The 23,329-nt window shown below is 34.6% G+C and overlaps 1 protein-coding gene across 3 annotated transcripts in view; it reads left to right on the top strand.

The window, feature by feature from the left end:
* The first annotated feature begins 8,831 nt into the window (after positions 1-8,831).
* Positions 8,832-23,329, top strand: part of LOC145788655 (protein CHROMATIN REMODELING 5-like) — a 39,374-nt gene continuing 24,876 nt past the window's right edge. The window contains exons 1-9 of one of the 3 annotated variants that reach the window (XM_082906165.1): positions 8,832-9,258; positions 9,887-10,743; positions 10,916-10,983; positions 15,869-16,309; positions 16,746-16,970; positions 17,138-17,221; positions 21,251-21,310; positions 21,404-21,507; positions 21,851-21,902. In XM_082906165.1, coding sequence (XP_082762291.1) covers positions 10,032-10,743; positions 10,916-10,983; positions 15,869-16,309; positions 16,746-16,970; positions 17,138-17,221; positions 21,251-21,310; positions 21,404-21,507; positions 21,851-21,902 — 1,746 coding nt within the window. In that variant the 5' untranslated portion in view covers positions 8,832-9,258; positions 9,887-10,031. The remainder of the gene's footprint in view (positions 9,259-9,886; positions 10,744-10,915; positions 10,984-15,868; positions 16,310-16,745; positions 16,971-17,137; positions 17,222-21,250; positions 21,311-21,403; positions 21,508-21,850; positions 21,903-23,329) is intronic. The other 2 variants (XM_082906167.1, XM_082906166.1) reach the window with 2 other exon arrangements.

Below are 23,329 nucleotides of genomic sequence, written 5' to 3'. Positions count from 1 at the left end.
AAAAGGGTGCAAAAGGGGCAAATCCTCCATACACGTGTATGGAGGACAAGTCCGTATACTCCAACTGGCACAGCTGGCATGCACCATGCCTGAAAAAGGTAAAAAGGAGGTATCGGTCAGAACAGGAGTCAATCGGCCAAATAAATGGTCGACCGACCACAAGAAAAGGCCGATACACCTAAGAGAATGCCAACCGACCAAACATTTGGTCGGTAGAAGAAAAACAAGGCCGGTGGCAGCATACCACGGCTGGTGGGTTTCAGGGATGGCTAACAAGCCTCTTCCCACCCTCAGAAGCACAAAACACAAGTCCTTGGTGCAAAACCAAGCACAGAACAGGCAAGTTAAGAGATTCTGAGACACGGCGCGCGGCCGAGGCCTCCGAGAACTCAAAACGAACACGAACATGGATGATCACCGAGTGTTCAAACGGTAACGTCCAAGTCTTGAGGACGGTCAAAAATGGGGTGTCTACAACTACAAAACGAAATCGCCGAGGGAAATACCCTGTTGCCCTCAAGACTTTCTCATTTGAAGAGGACTTGAAATGCCTTCGGATGAATGTACCCAAGACAAACTCGACACATAAATTTTGAACTAAAATGACCAAATTGCACAAAACAGGAAAACAAAGCATCGTAGTCAAAACCAACACGATAGAGTTGGTTTGGCTCTTTGGGATAGCCTGTTCGACTATCTATTGGCTTGAAAAAGTGCTCGGATGGTCGGTTTGGCTATCTAGGCCTATGTGTATGCTATTTTGTGTTTTCTTCACAATTTTTATGTTTTTTAAGTTTCAAACCGTGGTTCTTGGTTTTGGGCCTCCAAAATATTTTTAAAATAATTTTATTTAATAGTTAAATAAACCTACTTTGAAATAGAAAAGGCCCTATCCAAGTCTGATTTATAGATTTTGTGAAAATATCATTTTATCATTACTTATGAAAAGCCGACGAGCGATCGTAAAATGGCTACTAAATCTTCATTTTAATCAGATTCAAGTGAATCTTGTATCGTTAGAAAGCACTTTGAAAATATTACAAACCGAAATCAACCTATTTTTGAAACTCTTATATATATATATATATATATATATATATGTATATATACATCAAATGCCATGCAGAAGATAAAATCATTTTATGAATTTGCAAGAGATCGATGCAAATTAAAAAAATGGAGCTTGTGGGATCCAATATGTCTAAAATAGGTCTAGAAAAGTTAGTTAGGCCAAAGTTCATCTGGGTGCATCCAATTCCAAGTAAAAGTTGACAAATCAGGAATTCCAAACCATTTCTTATATTTATTATCATGCGCCATTTGTAAAGTGAGACCAAATACTATAGCCAATCGAAATGGGGTGTATACACCAATGTGAGTGGTAGTGTTCAAAATGCCATTGACATTGATACTGGGTTAGATTTTATACTGATTTTGGGTTCTAATTTACACTTATTTGGGTTTGATTTTGCACTTATTCGGGACTAGCGTTGATTCTATGCAAATCTACGGTAAAAAGGAATGAGTCTTAGGGTTGAAGTATAAGGGAGGAGAAGGCGATCAATGAATGTTAAGATTGTATACTGACCATACTCGATTTGTGTAATGGATGCTGAAAGAAGATGCTAAAAGCGTAGATGTGAGAATATAATGAAAACTAATAAATGATAAAGTTCACTGTGTTTGTGTTGCACTCTGTACTTCTTGGTATAATGGAATTATATTTGACTCTTTGATTATCATAATTGAGAATCTTCTTAGTCGATATTTGAGCCTTGTTTGAGGTGTTACCATAGTGGTTGGGCGAAATTGGTTCAAAAACTCAAAATTTGAATAGTTGTTATTAAGTAGTCTTTACTCTTTTATCATTTTCTCTCTCCACACTTTGAATATTGATGTAAGGCCCAAATCATTGGAATGTTTACTTTTGGGGCTTCAATTTGGACACAAGAACGACCTTAAATGGAGTTTGGATAAGAGAGTCATGCCCGTTTGAAGTTTGGAAATTTGTTTTGTATGCATAGTTCGCTCGAGCGCAAGTTGCACTACTCTAATGGTCCATAGACCCTTCCAGCTCTGTTTTTCAAAATTGTCTAAGATACTGCAAGCCTTGATTCATTGCTCGAGTGCACTTTTGACCGCTCAAGTAGTCTATTTTAGTCAGTATAGATATTGAGAGATTTCACTCACCGCTCAAGCACAAATTTGACAGCTCGAGTGGTCTGTTTGGGATCAGATCTTTAAAAGTCATTTTTTTGGTCAAATCTCTTCACTTTCACCCTATTTTCTCTCATTTTCATCCTCTCATCTCTCTATTTTCGCTATTTTTGAGCTTCCAAGCTTTTTAATCCTTAATTTCATCTATTTTTAAACATCTTTGACCCCTAGTTCCATATGCCAAAACGTAGAGCTTAGCGATGGCTTCCATTTAATCTGAGTGGATCGTCGTTTCATTGTCAATAATTTTTTTTGGTTGTCTTCTCTTTGCTTCAAGAGGTAGGGATTTCTTTGCTCCTTTTCAATACCTCGTTATAGATAGACATGTAGTAGTTTTATTCGCTTTTAAAAACATGTTTGTTAAGGGATTTTTCCAAAAGAATGAAAGAGGGTTTAGGATTTAAGTTTTGGGAGTTGAAATTGTTTATTTTTGGTTGTTTTGGTGGATTGAGACATGGCTAGTTATGGTTAGGTTACTAGTGGCGGAAAGCCCTAATTTATTATTATGAATTAATAAACGAAAAGTGGTAAAGTTAGGTAATAGTTGTGTTATATGTTATGAGATTAAATTAATACTTATGAGATTGAATTAACGCTTTAGGGGATTGAATTAATGCTTTAGTTGCTAAAAGGGGTTAACCAGGCCTTGTGATTGCTTTGTTTATGTTGTGTTGAGTTGGGTTAGGGATGGCAATTTGAACCCGGCCCAACGGGGACCCGACCTCCCGACCCCGATCAGAATGGTTTTTCCCCGAAAAATACCCCCGTGGGGACGGGGATCCCGAAGCATTTCGGGCCGGGGACGGGGATAACATTCACTGCCCTGGACCCGGCCCGTCCCCGTCCCCGTACCCCGCCCCGGTTGCCCCCCGACATGAAATTAGTAATTTGCCCCTGTATACATATATAATATATGTGTATCTGTTAGGATTTGTCCAAACTGTTTCGCCTCTCTCTCTCTCTCTCTCTCTCTCTGCAGGTGCTCCTCACGGTCACGGCGTCGGTAGTGGCTGCAGCAACTCCTCCGCTGTCCTCTTCCTCCTTCCACTCGCCGATCTCCGATCTCACCGATAGTGGTGGCAACGGCTTCTCTGACGTCTCCTACGTCTTCTTCCTCCTCCCATCTCGCCGATCTCACCGATAGTGGTGGCAGGGGCTTCTCCGACGTCTTCTCCCTCCTCCCATCACGGCGATCTCCGATCTCATCGACTATTGCGTCGCCGATCTCCCTGCTCAAGAATATCACACCGATCTCACCGCCTTTCCCATCTCTCTGATTTTCCTTTTTTTATCTATTATGTATAATGATTTTGTTGATCTGTTTGTTGTGTAAGTATACACTGTTGTTAATGCATGATGTTGTTGTTGTTGATCATCCGCCATTTTTGTTCCTTTTTTTTTTTGGACCGGGGAGTTTTTAGGGTCGGGGAACCCGATCCCCGTTAGGGGACGGGGGCGGGGGTGGTGATAGCTCCTCCGTCGGGGATCGGGGCCGGGGTCGGGGAAATTGTCGTTGTCGGGGATCGGGGACGGGGAGAGTGATCCCCGGCCCCGCCCCGCCCCGTTGCCAATTCTGAGTTGGGTCGTAGTTGTATATCATAAAGAGGGTTTTATTAAAGGAGAAAGGGATTTTTGGTTAGGGTTTAAAAGTGTTGAATAATTGGAACAACAGATTTGGTTTAGAAGAACGAAATGATATTTATAACTCTCTTGTGAAATGATTTCATTGAAAATGATAATGCTTTAGAATTATGGAACCAGTTGTGGTTTAATTCTTGGAAGTTATACATTTAAATATTAGAGGTTTTGTCCTTAGTTATTGGTGGAGGATGGTATTGTTGTTGTTGAATAGATTATGTATATGTATTACACTTATGATATTGATTGGAGGTCCGTATCTCTCAGATAAAGCGTAGCACCGTGATAGAGGTTCCTCTCCTTTTTGGTTTATGCTCGGTAAAGTGTGAAATTGAGGTCCGTTTCTATTTGGGAGGCTGATAAAGCATGGCGCCTTGAGATAAGTTCCTCTCTCTTCTACTTTGCGCCAGGTAAAATGTGACCTTGGGGTCGTTCCCCTCCAAGTGAGGTCGATTAAGCGTTTTTTGTTATGTGGTTGTTGCATTTTCCATCCGTGTTGTAGGCTTGTGAAAATGGAAGTATGTATTACTTTTGGTCATAAATGTTTAGAAAATATATGTCTTGGTATAATGTTATGGATGTTCTTTGCCCTTGGGCCTAAGGCCATGGAAGGTAGCAGATGTGTTGATTTGTAAATGTGTACAGTGTGTCGAAATGTTAGATTAAGGTATAACTAGTTATAAAAACGTGTTTTCAAAACAACTATTGAGATGAAATTCTTTTAACTCATAGTAGAAGGGTAAAAGTTGAGGGAAATGCTCTGAGGAAATGCTGTGATGAAATGCTATGATGAAATGTTGTGCTTCTGAACTAAAATGAAAATATAGAAAGAGAATAAGAGGTTTTTATATGTTGTGTTAAAGATGATGATTTTGGAAAAATGTACAGATATAAGTATATTTTGGATATTTAACTGTCACATTACTTATATGGTATTGTCGTGGTGCATTCATGATTATAATTATCATGTTGTTTTTGTTTAGGATCATGTTGGGATTTTTACTGGACTTTATGATCATCTCACGTTGCTAATCATTTTTCAGGTACAACTTGAGAGTTGATTTAAGATTGGTGATCTTATTTGGCCACGAGGCTCTATATTTGTTGGCGGAATGCTATTGTTATAAAAAGGGTTAAACCCTTAATTTTTAAGGCAAATTACACTAACGGTCTCTATAGTTTGGGGTTTGTGTCACTTTGGTCTTTAACTTTTCAATTGTGACACATTTGACCATTAATTTTGAATCTTATTCCAAATAAGAATAATTGAAGATACTATTGCTTAATTTCAATGACAAAATCATCAATTTGATAAAATATAAACTAATTTGACAAAAATAAATGTCAAAAAAATATTTTTAAATTTTTAAAAATAATTTCTACCCACTAAAGATAAAATTATGTAAAATTGATAAATCTTTTAGACATTTATTTATTTATTTTATCAAATTAATTTTATTATGTGTTTGGATGATGATCATGCAATGGGTAGTTGTTTTTATTTTCATTAAATTAGTTTCTATTTTTCCAAAAGTTAAATATGACAACTTTGATATCATTATTAAGCCAATCCATTAAATCAAAAAATTCAATACTAAAACATTTCATATATTAAATATATCGATTACACATTAAAATTCTAACAACTACCCATTACATGATCATCATCCAAACACAAAATAAAAATTAATTTGGTAAAAAAAAACTGTCTAAAAGATTTATCAATTTTACATAATTTTATTTTTGGTGGGTAGAAATAATTTTTAAAAATTTTAAAATATTTTTATGACATTTATTTTTGTCAAATTAGTTTTTTTTTTATATTTTATTTTCATTTTATCAAATTGGTGATTTTATCTTTGAAATTAAGCAATGGTATCTTCAATTGTTCTTATTTGGAACAAGATTCAAAATTCAGGATTAAATATGTCATAATTGAAAAGTCAACACTAAGGTAACACAGTCTCAAATTATAGGAACTGTTAGTGTAATTTGTCCTAATTTTTATATAAAGACGTAAGCCTACAGACATTTTGTTTAAATGTAATTTATATTGCATTCAATAAATGTACGATGAGTGGACTTTTTTTTATTTGTGAATGTAATGTATGTATAGTTCCGCATGTTACTATTGGAAACAAATTAATTTAATGGATATGATAATGTTATTTGCGTAATAAAAAGTAAGGCGTGACAGTTTGGTTTCAATTTTTTGAAAATTGATTTTTTTTTGTTTTTCGTATTTATATTGTTTTTAGTGAATATTTTTAAAATTTTAAACATTTTTTTAAAACTTTTTTAGATACACATTACTTAAATGTACCTAGAAAGTAAAATATTTATAAAAAAAATATTTTAAAAAATTAATAAATACACAAGAATACAAAAATGTATTGAATTCTTGTATTTTTTTTATTTATATTTTTGAGATTTAATGATTTTTTTTTAAATTCACAAATATTATACTTTTTAAGGGGTGATTTGTGATGATCTAAATTAGTGTATTTTTTGACTTTTTATGAAATATGTGTTGAGTTTGAAATGATGTGGTAGAAAGGCGATGAGACTTAAATAAGATGATGTGACTTAAATAGAACAGTGACTTTTTGACTTTTTAACTTTTTTAGGGCACCCCAAACAAGGCCTTAGTGTATTTATATTAGGTATATCTACAAATTTTTAAAAAAAATGGTTAAGATATTAAAAACGTTCAGTGAAAATGTGTAGGTGATTTTCTGACCACACTGCCTGCCTAGTAATCAGCTGGAGAGCACCGGCAGAATAGATGGCTTCAGCAAACCTGTAACAGAAAGAAAAGGCTCCGGCGGTGGCTCTTCCACCCAGGGGCACTCCGACAATCAAGTCAGTATATCTCTCAAAGATATTCAAGTGCTAAACTCGCTACTTAAAGCATAAAACTGCGTACCTTAGACCCATGGGGGTGCCTCTCTTTTATAGTTTACTCAATCCAAGTCCTACTAGAAGCCTGACTTCTATGGACTCCAATTCAGAGCTTACTTTGGATTCCTCAAGGGATAAGGATAAACTCCCTAAGAGTTTTATTCTTATCTTAGCAAAGTCTTCTCTTTACTTTAGGACTCTTGCTCCTTATCCATTATCCGATTATCTCGGATTCTGATATCTTCAGAGATAACCTCGGTCTCGCCGAGATGACCTCGGCGTCTCAACCAGGACACGTGGCATTTCGGCTGACACGTCGGCGTCACCTTACCACGTGTTGGTATTTAGAAAATACATCCCCACAGAAAAAAAAAAATACAAAAAACAAAAGTTTTAATTTTTTAAAAAGTGAATTCTGAAACCAAACAAGCTGATTAATATTTAAATATATAATTGAAAACCAAAGTCATTAATTGATCTAACAATTGATTAACAAGGGGAATATTTTATTATGCCTCTTTAAGCCTCATAAAGAGTGATGTAAAATTTTTAAATGTGAGAGAAAAATATGTAAGATTTATTGGCGATAAATCATTTTTATGGGAATATGGAATTAAGTCAAATGATGGGTTTATTACACTTTATATTCTTAAATTATCGTCAAATTATCTATTTAATTTCTAAATTATCGATTGAGTTTATTAAGTCTCTAAAGTATATAAGTTAAAGTCTATTTAGTCCCCAAACTATCGATTCAATCTATTAAGTTCCTAAAATATTTAAATCAAACCTATTTAGTCTCTGAAAGAATTACAAAAATCAAATATAAACCCATCAATGTTATAAATTAGTACAAAACCCCTTTTAGTTAAAATTCTCATCAAAAGAATCTAAAAATTTTATTGTCTTTGAAAAGTGGACGTGAGTGCTTATGGTGAATTTTCTTTATAATGGCAAGAATAATTATCTATAGTATTTTTTACTTATATTCTATAATGATTACATATTTGTCTTTATCTAGTATTTTATGTCAGATTTTGTTCATAATTTATAATTGATTATTTTTAAATTTTTCGCTAATTTTTTTTATAACTTAATTAATATATTATTTTGTTCTATTATTATTTGTAACGAAGTGTTATTACTTAAATTATCTAATTCGACTTTTTCAGCATATCTAATACTCATATAATTTTATTGATAAGCGAAATAAAACATCTTTTAATAATAAAATCGTAATTATGTAGGATATTTTGCTAATTTATATTACTTATAGACATATATTTTAATTTTGGAATGCTTTTAAGGACTAAATGAATTTGAATTAAGTATTTTGGGAACTTAATAAATTTAATAAATAATTTAGGTCTAAATAAATTTCATTTATGTATTTTTTTTTTGGTAAAAAAAAGTTCAGGTGAGTGAAGGCTACCTTAGTTCAGGGTCAGGACATGTCTCAGAACTTCCATTGAATTTATAAATCGCTCACTAAACAACCAGAACACTCCTGTAATAGTAATTGAAAAAATGGTTAAAAAAGTCATTTGTGGCAGGTGGTGAAGATTAGTCGTAGTATTGATTTGGATAATTAGGCAGATTAAGTGAATAAATAGATAATACGTGAATGAATAAGTGGATAGATAAATAACACATGAATAAATAAATAGATAGATTAGATAAATAGGTAGATATATAGACAAATAAGTGGACGACAATAGACATACAGATAAATAAGTATAATATTATTTTTTAAATTGTTTTGTTATTTTAACCTAAAATATAAAACTTGAAATTATTGTATAAAAATGCTTAAAAATAAACCTATAAGTCGTGTCAATGTTGATTTATCCATCTTTACAAATTTGTCCTATTAAAACAACCCAAAATGGGCCTCAAAGCCGCGTGACTAATCCAAAAACTCAGGGCAATCCATACCGTCGATTCATCAGCAACCATATAATGGCCACAACGGTCGCACCCTATTGGTTCCCAATCACCCGTACGGCGTCGTTTGAAAGGAGACTAGCATTCTTAGACGCACACAAGAGAGAGAATGTATCTACAAACACGTCTCTCCAAACAAAAATAACCTCGCGAAGCCTATTTTTCCCTGATAACCCCCCCTCTCTCTCTCTAGAAGGAAACCCACCCTCTCTCTCTCTCTCTCTCTCTCTCTCTCTCTCTTTCTCTCTTCTGGACATCATCGACCGGTAAATCGTAAATCACCATTGAGCTCGTCGTTTTCCTTACTCATCGGCTGTTAATCTCACCCCCGGCGCAGATTAGCCACCGCCGCCGCCGATTGAAATCTAGCATAAATATAAATCCCTCGAAACCCAAAAAAAAAAACTTATTTTTTCTCATCGATTTTTTTTACCGTCGCCGGCGTGTTAGTTTCCGGCGTTGCCTCGCCGCCTGATTGTGCGTGCGATTACTAACCTGCGCGCCTCTTTCTCTTTTTCAATCTTGACCTAATTCGCGTCACTTTCTCTCTCTAGAAAGGTGAGTCTGTGTTCGGATGAATCATCAGCTTCTCTGTTTCAATCGATTGTCTCGTTTTACTGCCAATTTTGGGGCTGTGATGTTAGATTTAGCGTTTTTTCGTTGTTAGGGCTTGTCTAATGGAGTTGTTTGTTTTTTGTTGAAGTTGTATCGTTTTCAATAGATTCTGCTAGTCTAGTGAGCGATCCATTGTTTTCACAGTAGAATTGGTTTTATTTTTGGCATTTTTAAGTTTTTCGATTATGTGGATCGGATTTCGTTGAATCTTTTGATTGTTTGGTCTTGGAATTCGACTTTCGGGAGCAGAGTGTTTGAACCTTGTTCTGTTTTTTGCTAGAAATGTCCTGTTTAGGTCTTTGCCTCATTTGAACTGTTTTCGATACTCCTTTCGGGTTAGATTTGATTTGAATTTATCAGTATTGTGAAGATTTTTATGTGTTTGAGTTGAATTTCAAGTCTCACTTGTTGTCATACAGTGTTTGGTTCATTAAATGCTTACAATTTAATATCAATTTGCTTATTTGATTGCCTAAGCCTGTTTAGATGTAGTTTCTGCTTATTTAGAATTGTAACAGTGGTTAATGAGGTTTCATTGACTGACCCAATTTAAATTTTGTTTGTTGCTCAGACATTGGAGGGAATTTTAGGTGATAGTAAAGGAATTAACAGTCTTGCATCGAGTGATCGTTTACTGCTTTCCATTTGAAGCACTTTCCTTGTAAATAGAAGTGATAGTAAAGTCTAATTGAAGTGTGTTCCATGTGAAAGGAAACATGGCTTTTTTTAGGAACTACTCTAATGAAACGGTTTCACAGAGTGCCTTGGATGACAAAGGCCAGGGAGAGACCATGGAGAGAATGCATGGAATGGTAGGAAATGAAGATATAGAGGGGACTTCAAGTGATAAAGATTCTGAAATCAAGATGGATGGCCACTATAGAAGTGATGGTGAACCAGATGATGCAAGTAGGCACCAAGATGATGCAGCTGCAGACAATAGTGGAACATCGAATTTGCAGCCTTCTGGAAAGAGAACTGCTATGGCTGCCAAATGGGGTTCAAACTTTTGGAAGGACTGTCAACCTATGCGGCCTCGTGCTGGATCGGAATCTGGGCAGGAGTCGAAAAGCGGATCCGAGTATAAAAATGAGGATGGATCTGAAGAAGATTCATTAGATGGAAGAGAAGATAGATCGGGGTCAGAAGGTGATGATGGGCAGAAGGAAGCAGATAAGGTTCGAAGGGGTCAAATTGATGTCCCTGCTGATGAGATGTTGTCTGATGATTACTATGAGCAGGATGGAGATGATCAGAGTGACTCATTGCATTACAGAACATTAAGCCATTCAAGTGGTTTTAATTCGAAGCTGCAGTCAAGGTCTGTTGCTGCAAACAACAATGTGGCTAGGAATTCGAAAACTGCAAATGGCGAAGAATATAATGATGAGGATGATGATTATGAAGATGATGATGATGAGGAAGATGGTAATTCTGTTTTGACATTATCATTTTTTCCCAAACTAGATAGTTGAAAGTATGTGGAATGGTGTATGGGTATTGGTGTGTGAAATTATGAGTATATATATATATTTTAATTTATAATATGGTGCCTCTTCATAATTGTTGGTATTGATGGTCTGTTTTCCTGTTGTGGCAGAGGATGATCCTGATGATGCTGACTTTAATCCTGATTATGGTGACACAAAAAGTCACAAGGGAAACAAGGTTATCACAATTTCTTTTTTTTTGACCAGCAACAAAAAATGTATTATTGTAACTGATACCTTTAGTTTACTGATATTGTGCTCTTCACTTTTTCTTGATGTTTGCATTGTATACATGGCATTTTTGGGTGAATTTATCTAGCATTTACATTATTGTAATCAATACATTTCATCTTCATACATGCATTGTCTATTCTGTGGTTTAATGTTTCAGTTCTTACATTTTTTTTTCCTATCTGATGTCTGTGGGTTAGCATTGGTTTATAATACTGATAAAACCTATTTTACTGCAAAGCAGCTTCCCTGTCTCTTATTTTCCATTTTTAGTGTCTCTGAATCTTTATACTCTGTGTTATATATATATATATATATATATATAAAATCAAAACTGTTATATAAAGGATATTCTTAAGAATTGTGTTGAAATCTTCAGAGATGTTGACAAGAAGATGTAAATTATGTATTTTACAGTCAAAACACTGTACTAGTTAAAATTTTGGAATAAATAATTTTGAACTATACGTCTATTGGGTGGACTCAGTTTGTTTAGTATATGATACAAGCACCGCCCTCTTTACTTGTAGTTTTAGAAGGCAGATTATGTTCATGAAGCTTTTTCCATTGTGAGTGGTGTTTTAAAGTTTCGGCATGTGATGATGGTGGTGGACATACAGTTGCTAAACTGCGTTTTGGTTTTAGTAGAGGAAGGTAATGTAGTGGTGAGGTGAGTGGCTGCACTGTATTAATGCCTGTGAACGCAGGCACATTGATGGTATTTATGGTTGTATGACCAGTTTTAGTGAGAAGCGAACTGATGTGACAAGGCAAACACTAAGGATATATATTCGGAAAAAAAAAACAAAAAAAAAATACAAAGCTCAAGAATTTCATAAAACATTCCAAATACTTAATATCCATAACAAACATATAACATCCAACAAAATTCAACATTTCAAACACCAATATTCAACAAAAACATAAGATGTCCAACACGCATTAACATTTTACATTTGGAAACATAGGAAGACAAAATAATTGATTAACTACTTAGCAAATAATTCAGAACCCACCAGTGGCTGAAAGTATCAGCTGCATAGTCAAAGTGAAAAAAAAAGTTCTAAACTTTACCAAAAAATTAATTAAAGATGCAACCCCTAGTCATAACCTATGATTTGACATGCATGTAAAACCAGATGTTATTACAACTAAAAAGTGCATGGCTGAGATCAAATCATAATCCCCAAAAAACAAACCCACTACCTCGAGTGCCTCACACTTATGCCTATGGTGAGGTCTTCTCATTCAAGTCGCATCCCCTCATGCCTTTTGAGATGCTAAGGCTTCACCTTGGCTTGCTTGTTGCATTAGCTTTTGCTTGGGCTCCCTTTTCAAAACACTGTATTCACAATGTCTTTTTTTGATGTGGTGGTGGTTGTTACTTATTTATTTATTTATTTTGGTGTTGAATTTGTACTCTCACAAGTTTGCTGGTGAATGTCTAGTGTGGTTTAGACAAGCGAGGGGCAGTATGGATCTTAGACTTGGATCATGTAGTTCTTTAGCATCTGTTTCTTTTCTTCCAATGCTGGTTAATCAGGTTGGAGAAGTAAATGTGCTTAAAACTCTGGGGTTGGTTTGGTTTGCAAGTTAGTGCTCGTGCTCTTTTACTGCTTACCCTTGCCACACTGTTGTGAAAATGTGGACTCTGATTGGAAGGATCAATTTCAGTTCTGGTGGCCTTTACATGGACAATCCAAGTTGAATGGGATCTACTGGCATCTTTAAAAGTCATATGTCTTGTAGCCTTTATAAATGACGTCTGCCTTGTGGCTGGACAGACGTAGTTAATGTGAATTTTGAATTTTTTCCATGTGTTTGAGGGGCTAGTCATCTTGAATTTAGTTGTTTCCGAAACTGGAGTTATTTCATGTTGGCAACCATCTATATCTCTAGATGCCTCTACTCAAGAGTTTTGGATTATATTTTTCAAGTGATTTTTGGCCTTTTTGCTTGCTGTGAGTATTTCATTGGCCAACATGAAGTAGCTATAGCTTAGAGAGGAGCATACTGAGGAGGATGCTAACAGGCACCACTCCTCGTCTACATACCACCTTAGTGATTTCGTAGTAATCAATTCTACTTAGAAAAACTCCTTTTACTTTATGGCCTAGATTCCTTTGGCTTATAGAAATTCTTTTAGTAGAATTTTTTATCTTATGGAATAAGTGAGGTTACCTATTTTGGACTGTTGACAACTGGATTTGCATGTTGTGAAGTAACCACACTTAAGTTTGTCTTGAACATTTTCATGTGTAAGCTGCGTAATACCCAAGGCTAACTAACACCATAGTTCAGGGGGGAAGAATGATGTTCACCTGTTTTTTATAGCAAGATGGATACTTGGGCAATGTAATGCAATTTGGCAGTTAATACGTCGCACTAAATTCTTGACCAATGTGCATCCTGTTTCAGAAGTGATCCCTTGCAAAAATGGGTGCTATTTTTTTATGGATTTGTCGTATGTGTTTGAATCTTTTTTATCGGTAAAAAAATCCTCCAGGATTTTTCTTTTGTTTTTTCCCCATTTGTTTTCTCTGCTTAGGGTTTTTTGGGGCAAGATTGGATTTTGTATTTTTATTGCATTTTTTTTTTGTGGGTTTGCTCATTAGTATTTGCTCTTTATGTTGGGGTGGGTGGGTGGATGCCACAACTGAATTTGATGGATGCTTGGGCGATGCGCAATCAGGACTTGGAGAAGAGATCAAAATGACCTACTCAAACAGTGTGCCTGTTAGTTGTGACGAAAGGATGTTGACTCACTGTCAACAAGTCACGAAGTACCACTTGTGCTCCATGCACATGCCTTCTGCTCATTTACAGAGGGAGAGTTCTTTTAACACAAATGACTTTTCATCACTGAATTGATTTTCACGATTCATGTATTACAAATTCGACGCTGATATGCCTAGCTGAGGCATAATAAATCTAGGAGAAATATTGGCTGCTCAGAACTTCAGTATCTTGTAATGCCGAGTTCAGGATGCTATATTAGTCATATGAGCTTGACGGGTTAAATAATGTTAGCGGATAGCTGTTCACATAGTGGAATAATAGGCCTTTTAAATTGTTATTCTTCTTATATGTGTGTGTATATGTATAAAGATGGTTGGTGGTGTAATTATTGTTTTGAATGTTTCAAGAGAGGCCTCCGAGTAGCACATTAGGCAGTGAATGGTTTGCTAACAAGTCAACTTTATGAGATTAATAGATTCCAATTTGTAAGATTGTTTAGATGCTCATATTTTGCGTTGTCATTGAGAACTTTTGGGCAGTATGTGACAAGAAAGAGCTAGGGTTATATGTAGTCTTCATGTAAGGGCTTTGGAGCATTTTGCCTTGATATTGCTATAAACAGCAGAAGTGGAGGAGGCTAAGAAGCACGGATACGGACACGACACTAACAAGCCGACACATAAATTTTCAAAAATTGTACGACTTAATAGATTCCAATTTGTAAGATTGTTTAGATGCTCATATTTTGCGTAGTCATTGAGAACTTTTGGGCAGTATGTGACAAGAAAGAGCTAGGGTTATATGTAGTCTTCATGAAGGGGCTTTGGAGCATTTTGCCTTGATATTGCTAAAAACAGCAGAAGTGGAGGAGGCTAAGAAGCACAGATATGGACACGACACCAACAAGCCGACACATAAATTTTCAAAAATTGTAGGACGCGATACATGGGGGTGACTTGCAAAGTATATCATTTTATATTTTTATTATATGGCATATATAAGGATAAATAATTATAATATGTCTTATTTATGAATATTTATGTCAAAGATAATAACTTTTATAGTCTGAAGAGGAGAATATGTATAAATTTACATTATTTTTGTTTTATAATTGGATTTCAAGTTATTTTATTCAAACTTGTAATGAGTTTTATGTGTGTCCAAGTGTTGGGAAGTGTCAGATGAGTGTTGTGTCGTGTCCGACACGACATGTTACCTCTGTAGAAGTTGTCTGTGCTGCTTAGGGCAGAGGCATTAATTTTTGTGTGGATGAGGAAGTAGCTCAATAGAACAGAAACTAAGAATGCTTTCTGACAAGTTTGAGATTTAGGCCTCATTTGGGAATATGCTTTTTAGTGGCTTTTTGACTTTTGGCTAAAATATGAGATGAAAGAAACTAATATGTTTGGGAATGACTTTTGACTTTTTACGAAAAGATGTGTAAAAACTAGGGTGAAGGGAAATGAATCTTGACTTTTTGTATGATTTGAAAGCTTGTTGTTTTTTGGCTTTTTAGTGATCTTTTGGCTTTTAGGCTAAAAAAGAGGGTTCCCAAATGTTTCAATAATCATTCTGAAGTAACTTGCTGTATACTATAGACTAAAGTCACTAATTGCTGTTTTGCTAGTATTATGGCTTTTGGTTTTTGTACCATTATTCTATCTGTTATTTTTTATTAAAAAATTATATTGTCATCCTCGTCTTCTCCCCCTTCCCAGTGTTCTTATTTATTGGTTACTCTCAAGCTGCATATTCTTTATTTCCACTGAAAAGATTTTTGGTTTCTTACATCATTACTTCTTGCACGTGAGGTGAATCTCTGAATGTTCAGTAACTGTTGCATTTATTTTTCTTTTGTTGTTGTCTTTGCCATTTTCCTTTTTGATGGTCCAATTATTCAGTATAAATTCTGTTGAATAGAATTCTATATTTTTCTCTCAGTTTTTACTTGTATAAAAATATTTTGTCTATCAGTTCCTGGCTTTGAGTTCTGACAGAACACAATACTCTATGACTACCATGGGTTTTGCGTTTGATTATAAGGTGCAACTTGAACTTTAGCAAACTAACTTATAGTGTTTTTCTGGTATCAGGATGATGACTGGGATGGAGAAGATTTTGATGGAGGCGATAACAGTGGAGATGATGATGATGATGATCTAGATATATCAGATGAAGATGATGCCAATTATAAAAAACCCAAGGGCAGGCAGCGAGGTAGGGGTGGACATAGTATAAAGTCTACCAGAGAACATAAATCATTTACTTCATCTAATCGACGAAAAAGAGGTAGAATGTTATTTGAAGAGGAAGATTCATCAGCAAAGGACTCGGAGGATGATAGTGATGACGATTTTAGCAGTATGACTAGGAGAGGTGCACATCCCCGCAAAAGCATTGGTGTGCGTTCCACTTCTGCAAGTGGCAAAAACAATGAAGTACGAACTTCAACTCGGTCAGTACGGAAAGTATCGTATGCTGAAAGTGAAGAAAGTGAAGAACTTGATGAAGGCAAGAAAAAGAAGAGCCAAAAGGTATGGTGTTACTATTTAATATATTGTTGGATGTATCATGTATGTATGTGAATTACATTCTATTTTCTATTCCTCGTGTTAGATTAAGTTTTATAGTGAAATTTCTATGGGACAATTACAAAAAAAAAAAAAAAAAAAAAAAAAAACCCTAGAGTTTGAGCCTTCTAACCAAATAAACCTTGAGTCTTCAATTTTGTCAATTTAAACCCTAATAGCAATCTAATGGAACAGATTTGTCATTGTTTGTGTATTGTGTTGGTTGGCCACTTTCCAAGAAGTACTTTAATTCTGTGTGCATTTTTTACAATTGACATCTATTATACTTGATTTTAATGTGAATATTTTTCTTGTGGAATTTCTATGAGTCTATCTTATAGTAATTTCTCAGTTCTTCCAAAACAATGTTATTGATATAATTATTTATTTCTTTCAAAAGGAGGAGATTGAAGAGGAAGATGCTGACTCGATTGAAAAGGTGTTGTGGCATCAGCCAAAGGGCACAGCCGAAGATGCTATGAGGGATCACAAGTCAACGGAACCTTCGTTGTTAACCCACTTGTTTGACTCTGAACCAGATTGGAATGAGATGGAGTTTTTAATAAAATGGAAAGGCCAGTCACATCTGCACTGTCAATGGAAATCGTTTTCTGAGCTTCAAAATGTAAGCCTTAAATCTTTTTCTTGCTAACATACCATTTTATGTAATTACTGGTTATTGGTGGTAATGTTCGTATTGCATTATTCTGGACTGAAACTAGTTGCCTCTTTTCTTTTATTTGTTAGCTATATATGCCACTCACATTTTTTTTTTCTTCTGTGAATTTGCAGCTTAGTGGTTTTAAGAAGGTTATAAATTATACTAAAAAAGTGATGGAAGATGTGACATATCGGAAGACAGTCTCACGGGAAGAGGTAATGTCAGCTATTAACTATGTCTATGTCAAATCCTTGGGGTTCTTGATATCAAATAAAAAATAAGGGACTGCAAAAAAAAATTGCCATGTTGATATAAAAGGGTATCGGTTTTACTTATATGTGCACAAGTATTGTTTTTCATTCTGCAAAATTTTCCCATGGTTATACAATAGTTTTTGCTTTCACTTAATGTGTACATGCTATGAAGCATGGACACAGACACGGACACAACAACTTCTAAAAAATAGGGACACGGGCACGGCGGGGGACACGACAATTTTTTTATATATATTTGCTACATAAATTAATAATATGTTACCAAACATTCAAAATTAATAAAAACTAACATTTATATTTATAAAGTTAAAAAAATAAATAAAGAAATTAACAAATATATTAGAATAAGTACAAATATAGAAAAAGATATAAACTTATAAAGAAAAAAATTAAATAGAAAAATATATAAATATAAAAAATAGGGTTTAAATCAAAGATGTATATATATAAAACATAAAATATATAAATATAAAAAAGAGAGAGAAAAAGATCAGAAATGATAAAAAAAAAAAAAGGGAAGAGAGGAGAAAGTAGAAACGAAAGGTCAGATAGAGAGAGACAAGAGTCGATCAAAGAAAAAAAAGAGAGACGAGAGAGTGAGGTGAGAGGCAAGAGAGAGAGACGATTGATCGAGAGGTGATGATTGATCGAGAGGCGAGATAGAGAGACGATTGAGAGGTGAGAAAGAGATGATGGATTGAGAGGCAAGAGAGAGACATACCTTTTGGCGTGTCCGACGAACTAGGTAACTAGCTTCTTCTTCTTCTTCTTCTTCTGTTCTGACTCTTTCTGCATGTCCTCGGCATGTCCCTTGGAAAAAAAATAAAAATAAAAAAAATAAAAAAATTAAAGACTTCAAACGAACCGAGCCAAGCCGAGCTTTAGTATGTTTGGGCTAATTTATTTAGATTTTAACGAGTTCAGGCTCGAGCTCAATAAAAATATAACGAACCGAGCTCGAGTCGAGATGGCTTAGGTTTGACTCGAGTTCGAGGTTGTTCACGAGCCTTAACAAGCCAAAGAAGTTATAAATTCATACTTGCGCATGAGACTAAAGTTATAATTAAAACTTTGATTATACAATTATATACACAATATATATAAACATACTAATTGAAAAGTCAACATCTTACCAAAATAATAATATTTACCACAATAATAATATTTACCACTACTATTATATAAATGTATTATCTATAGTTAGGTATTATTTACATATAAATAAATTTAGCTATTATTTACATTTACATTATTTAAATTTATAAATAACATATTTATTTTATTGTTTATACATATTTTTACGTTATTTAATATAAATAATATATTTATTCTATTATTTAAATAAATATTAAAGCAGTCGAGGTAACGAGCCGAGTTTTAGTATGTTTATGCTTGTTTATTAAGATTTTAACGAGCTTGAGTTCGAACGCAATAAAAATTTAACGAACCGAGTTCGAATGAGTCTGAACCGAGTTCGAATGAGTCCTTACCGAGTCAAGCTCGAATTTGTTCACAAATCACTCTGTTCATTTGCAGCCCTACCCGTGTCCCCGGCATGTCCCCGTGTCCAATACCGCTACAGCACCTATTCCGGCGTGTCCATGCTTCATAGTGTACATGTATGTGTTGATATGTTTCTTTTTGGAATTTATTTTCTTCTTAATCACTAATACACACGTGCCTGAAAGTGATGTGATCATGTGAGACATCTAGTCTTTTGATATGGCATGCCACATTTTGCATTTCCAGCACTGTGCCTAGATTAAATGTTCAACTTTCAATGAATGACACTTTAGCACTGGGAACCCAGATCGTTACCCCTATAAGGAAGTTAAGTTGGTTCATTGAAAAAACAAGATTGAAAAGAGGACACACAGCTCCTTAAGAAATATTAACTGAAATATTTGAATACCAAGTGATGTTTTAAACTAAAGCCAATTTGAAGTGTTGGACTTTTTTTGTTTGTGAAATTTGAAGCCACATGGCATACCATTGTGCCACTGATTGGCTTAAGGGATTTGTTATGGTCTCTTCAATTTTATTTGATGCAAGTTGATCCCAGTAGACATGCTTTGCCCTAGTTTGGCTTATATGGTTTATTATAGACTTCCAGTCTTTTGGATTACATTGTTGGTATTACTCATTGCTTGGCAAGTTATATTGTTAATTGTGGATGATTGTAAAGTGAGTCGCATCACTGAAACTCTGGAAAGAATGAAAGTTTAATCTCATAGAAACCCAACATATGGACATCATATTTTGATGGTTTCTTAAGTGTGAAGTACATGAGGTTAAGGAGGTTAAATATACTTGCAAAAATAATATAAACCAAACCGAACCAAACCAAGCCTTAAGTCCCATCAAATGGGGTCGGCACTTGCAAAAATAATATAGATATGTTAAATTATAGCCCAGTTGATATTAGTCAAATCCAACCTCCCTTGAAATTTGAATATCCTGATATTCATTGCATTTCTGTAATGTAACATTTTCCACACCTGCGGGTTGTTGTTAGTGTTGAGAAAATCTTTCTCTGCAATAAACGTCATCCCATGGTGCAGTATAATTGGGCTTAAATAAATGAAGAAATGGTCTGGAGGTTCCATCTCTGCTTTCAAAGTATGCAGGTTATAATCTATATTCAAGTCATGTGCACTGAAACACCTGACCAAAAAAATAGAGTGAAAATTTACATGAAATCAACAATTTTCCTGATATACGTTTTTGTGAATGGAACTTGTTGCTGAACCAATTAGAAATTATGGTTTCAAGCTCATTTGGCACATCTTATGGGTTCCATTTTACAACTGACCATATTAATGGGGTTGTCAGAAAAGTTTATTCACTTAATTGTAAAGTTCCTCCTGTAGGAGGCAGACCTTTGATCCCTGATCTTGTGAAGAAATTGCAGGTGTAGTCATTATTAAGTCGAGTAACCCTAGAAATAGATGGATAGTTATTCCAAAGTGGGGATTGTCCATTGTACATGTAATCCAATGTTTGAGCTTTTCTAGCCCCATTATCCATGGTGATTTGATGTGAAAGTGGTGCATTACATGCATTTAAATATTGCATGCTTTGTACATGCTTGTGGTGATAAGTTTGTGTGTACATATACCACCAAATTCCATAACCATGAGTGTAATTAGCTTAAGCTAGGGTGCGTGGGAAGTGAAATTGATATATATTTCATATTATATACATATATTTTTTGGGGGTGGTTGGTTGGTTTAGTGTGCCTGTGAGAAAATAAGAAAGGGATGAATTTGAGAGAAAATCTTAACTTAAAAATATGAGGCAAGCAATGCTTTCTTTTTTAAAAGATTAGAAATTAGATTGAATTGCATCTCAGAACAAGTTGAAGATAAAGAAGATAATAAGAATAATGAATAATACCTATGAAAGAAAGAAAAAAGTCATTCCCAGAAGAGTGTTTCAATTTGCAAACACACTCTCATCTCTGTTTGTTGTGTATTATATGCATATATATATAGATATATGTATTTCTCTTTGGCTTAAAGCTGCTGAAAGCTGGACCTCGATGTAATCATAGGATGTTCTGATATAAATTGATCTCCATGTGGAAGAAGATACCTATGCAGAAATATTTGGTGGCCTTACTGATTTGGCTTGGAGGAGCCCCAAGCTTCTATCTCAACTGTTTACGTTCATATGAATGTTTTTAAAGTGAGACTACATGCATCTGCATACCTTCTGGAATTCAATTCCATATTCTAGATATTTCTTTGGAAAACCCAGCAAAATGCTTCTTTTTAAGAGGCTGGCTTCTATATGGCCCTGTACTTAATCTTGAACTATAAGTGGTTCATGGTCTAAGCTCAAGAATCTTGAAGTAGTTTAATGTCTTTTGTTCATATTACAACATTTTTATCTAATATTTACACTGTTTTCATGAAATAAATCTGTTATCTGACTGTGTGTTCTTCTATTGATGTATCAAATAACTAGATTGAGGTCAATGATGTGAGCAAGGAAATGGACTTGGACATCATCAAGCTAAATAGTCAGGTTTTGTTGTTGATTCTATTTGATGGTCATCTTTTGCCTTCTATCTCTCTTGGTTTGAGGTTTCTGTAATCTGTTCTACTAATGCATGCTCAGGTGGAGAGAATAATTGCAGACAGAGTGACGAAGGATAGTTCAGGTGATATGGTTCCGGAGTATTTAGTCAAGTGGCGAGGACTGTCTTATGCTGAGGCAACTTGGTATATTAAATATATGTTATTTTCATCACTATTGTGACTTGTACTATGTAACCTTTTTTTCTTTTCTGATATTATTTAGCCTTCTTCTTCTCTAATGATGAATAAGTTTTATGAATATCTTTATCTCATGTAGTGAAGTAGTAGTATCTTCATAATGAATAAACTCAATCCCATTATTATTATTATTATTTTTTTTTGGGGGGTATGTAACAGATGGTCACAATTTTTCTGGTTCTCCTTTATGTTATTTATTTATTTATTTATTTCCTCCTTCCAAGTACTGTTTATTATAATTTGCAATGGAAACTTGAATGCTCATGATGGTGATGATGTGTTGTTCTAGGGAGAAAGAAGTTGATATTGCGTTTGCTCAAGATGCTATCAATGAGTACAAGGTAGCATACTGATTAATATGTGTGCTGTTTTGGTCCTTAATTGTGTGTGCCAATGTTTTTTTTCTTGATATCGGTGTTGAAATGTCTGTCAATCTCGCTGGTATTTGCATTAATTTGTTAATGCTGCCTATCTCATGCTTTGTATACCTGTGTTAAGTCATTATCTCTTTTTCATGCATGGAATTTTGCATGGTGTGGAATGTGGTGCATAATTTATACCTCATTGACTTACATTTGTAATTCCGAAGCTTAGGGGTCCCCTGGAAGGGTTTTGCTTCTTGTCATATTGGTCATATTCTTATTGACCTTTCATTTTTTTACTGAACAACATTGTTTTGTTTAATGAATACATATGGCTCCTCCAAAATACAGAATGAAAATAAAAAAGAAACAAGCTGCTGGAGTTTTTTATTTTTATTTTTTTATTTTAAATATAAATATATATATATATATATATTTTTGTAGCTGCAAGCATGCTATGCAGGAAGAATATGTGTGCATGTCAAAATTTCAACCATTATTCCAAATAGTAAAGATCTTTCTAACAAAAACAAAGAATATAGGACATTTTTAACTGGATGCTATAATTCTATGGCTTGTTTAAGTTTGTGGAAGGTGAATTGGTTGTTGTTTGGTTGATGGGGAGTGTTCTTCCATCATTCAATGTGTCAATTTCATTGGGTAGACTTTTTATGGTGGAAAATTCAACAGTCTGTGTAAAGTGAGTTGTTCATAGGAGTAACACAGATCAAATTCAGATAGTTTTGGCTCAAATGAGAAATCCTAAAATGCAATTTTAAGTGGTCTGTCCCCTAGAAATGGCACGGAGCCTATGTGTCTCACACTTGGAAATGGATAAACAGTCCAAAAACTTTACCCAGCATTGTTGTCATGCAATAGTGGAGGAAAATAGTTGTCTAGATATCAAATTTGTGGTGGCCTTATAGATCATAGTGAATAATTGAATCTAGATCTTAGGAATTCTGAGGAAGTGTCTCATATTAGTTATGAAAAGGAACCTTGAGGATGAGGTGATGGAAAGCTTTCACATTGTAATCACCTAAATTTGTAGGATACATTCTCATTGAGAATCTCTGTACAATTTCAACTCCTGCCCCCTTTCTTTCCTCTCACATCCTTGCAACTAGGTTGGCAACTTGGCATATTGAAGTACTATGTCTCAATTTAATTAAATTTTTTTTTTTTTACTTGTAGACTTTATTGAGGGAGGATTTGGGTGAATCTTGGGACCTACTCAAGAATTGAAAAGAAAATTTGGTTTGTTACATGAAAAGAGAGGAGTGTAGAAATTAATATGGGATAAGAAGAGAAGAAGAAAAGAAGATATGAAGAGGTTCTAGAAAGAGAAAATGGGAAATATTTATAGGAAAATGGAAATGGATGTCCTAGTGATTGCCTGTTTTTTG

Source organism: Camellia sinensis, chromosome 14, assembly GCF_055761805.1.
Source record: "Camellia sinensis isolate YWXY chromosome 14, ASM5576180v1, whole genome shotgun sequence".
NCBI lineage: Eukaryota > Viridiplantae > Streptophyta > Magnoliopsida > Ericales > Theaceae > Camellia > Camellia sinensis.
The sequence above is the reverse complement of the archived record's forward strand: the minus strand, read 5'-3'. Positions and strand labels throughout refer to the sequence as shown.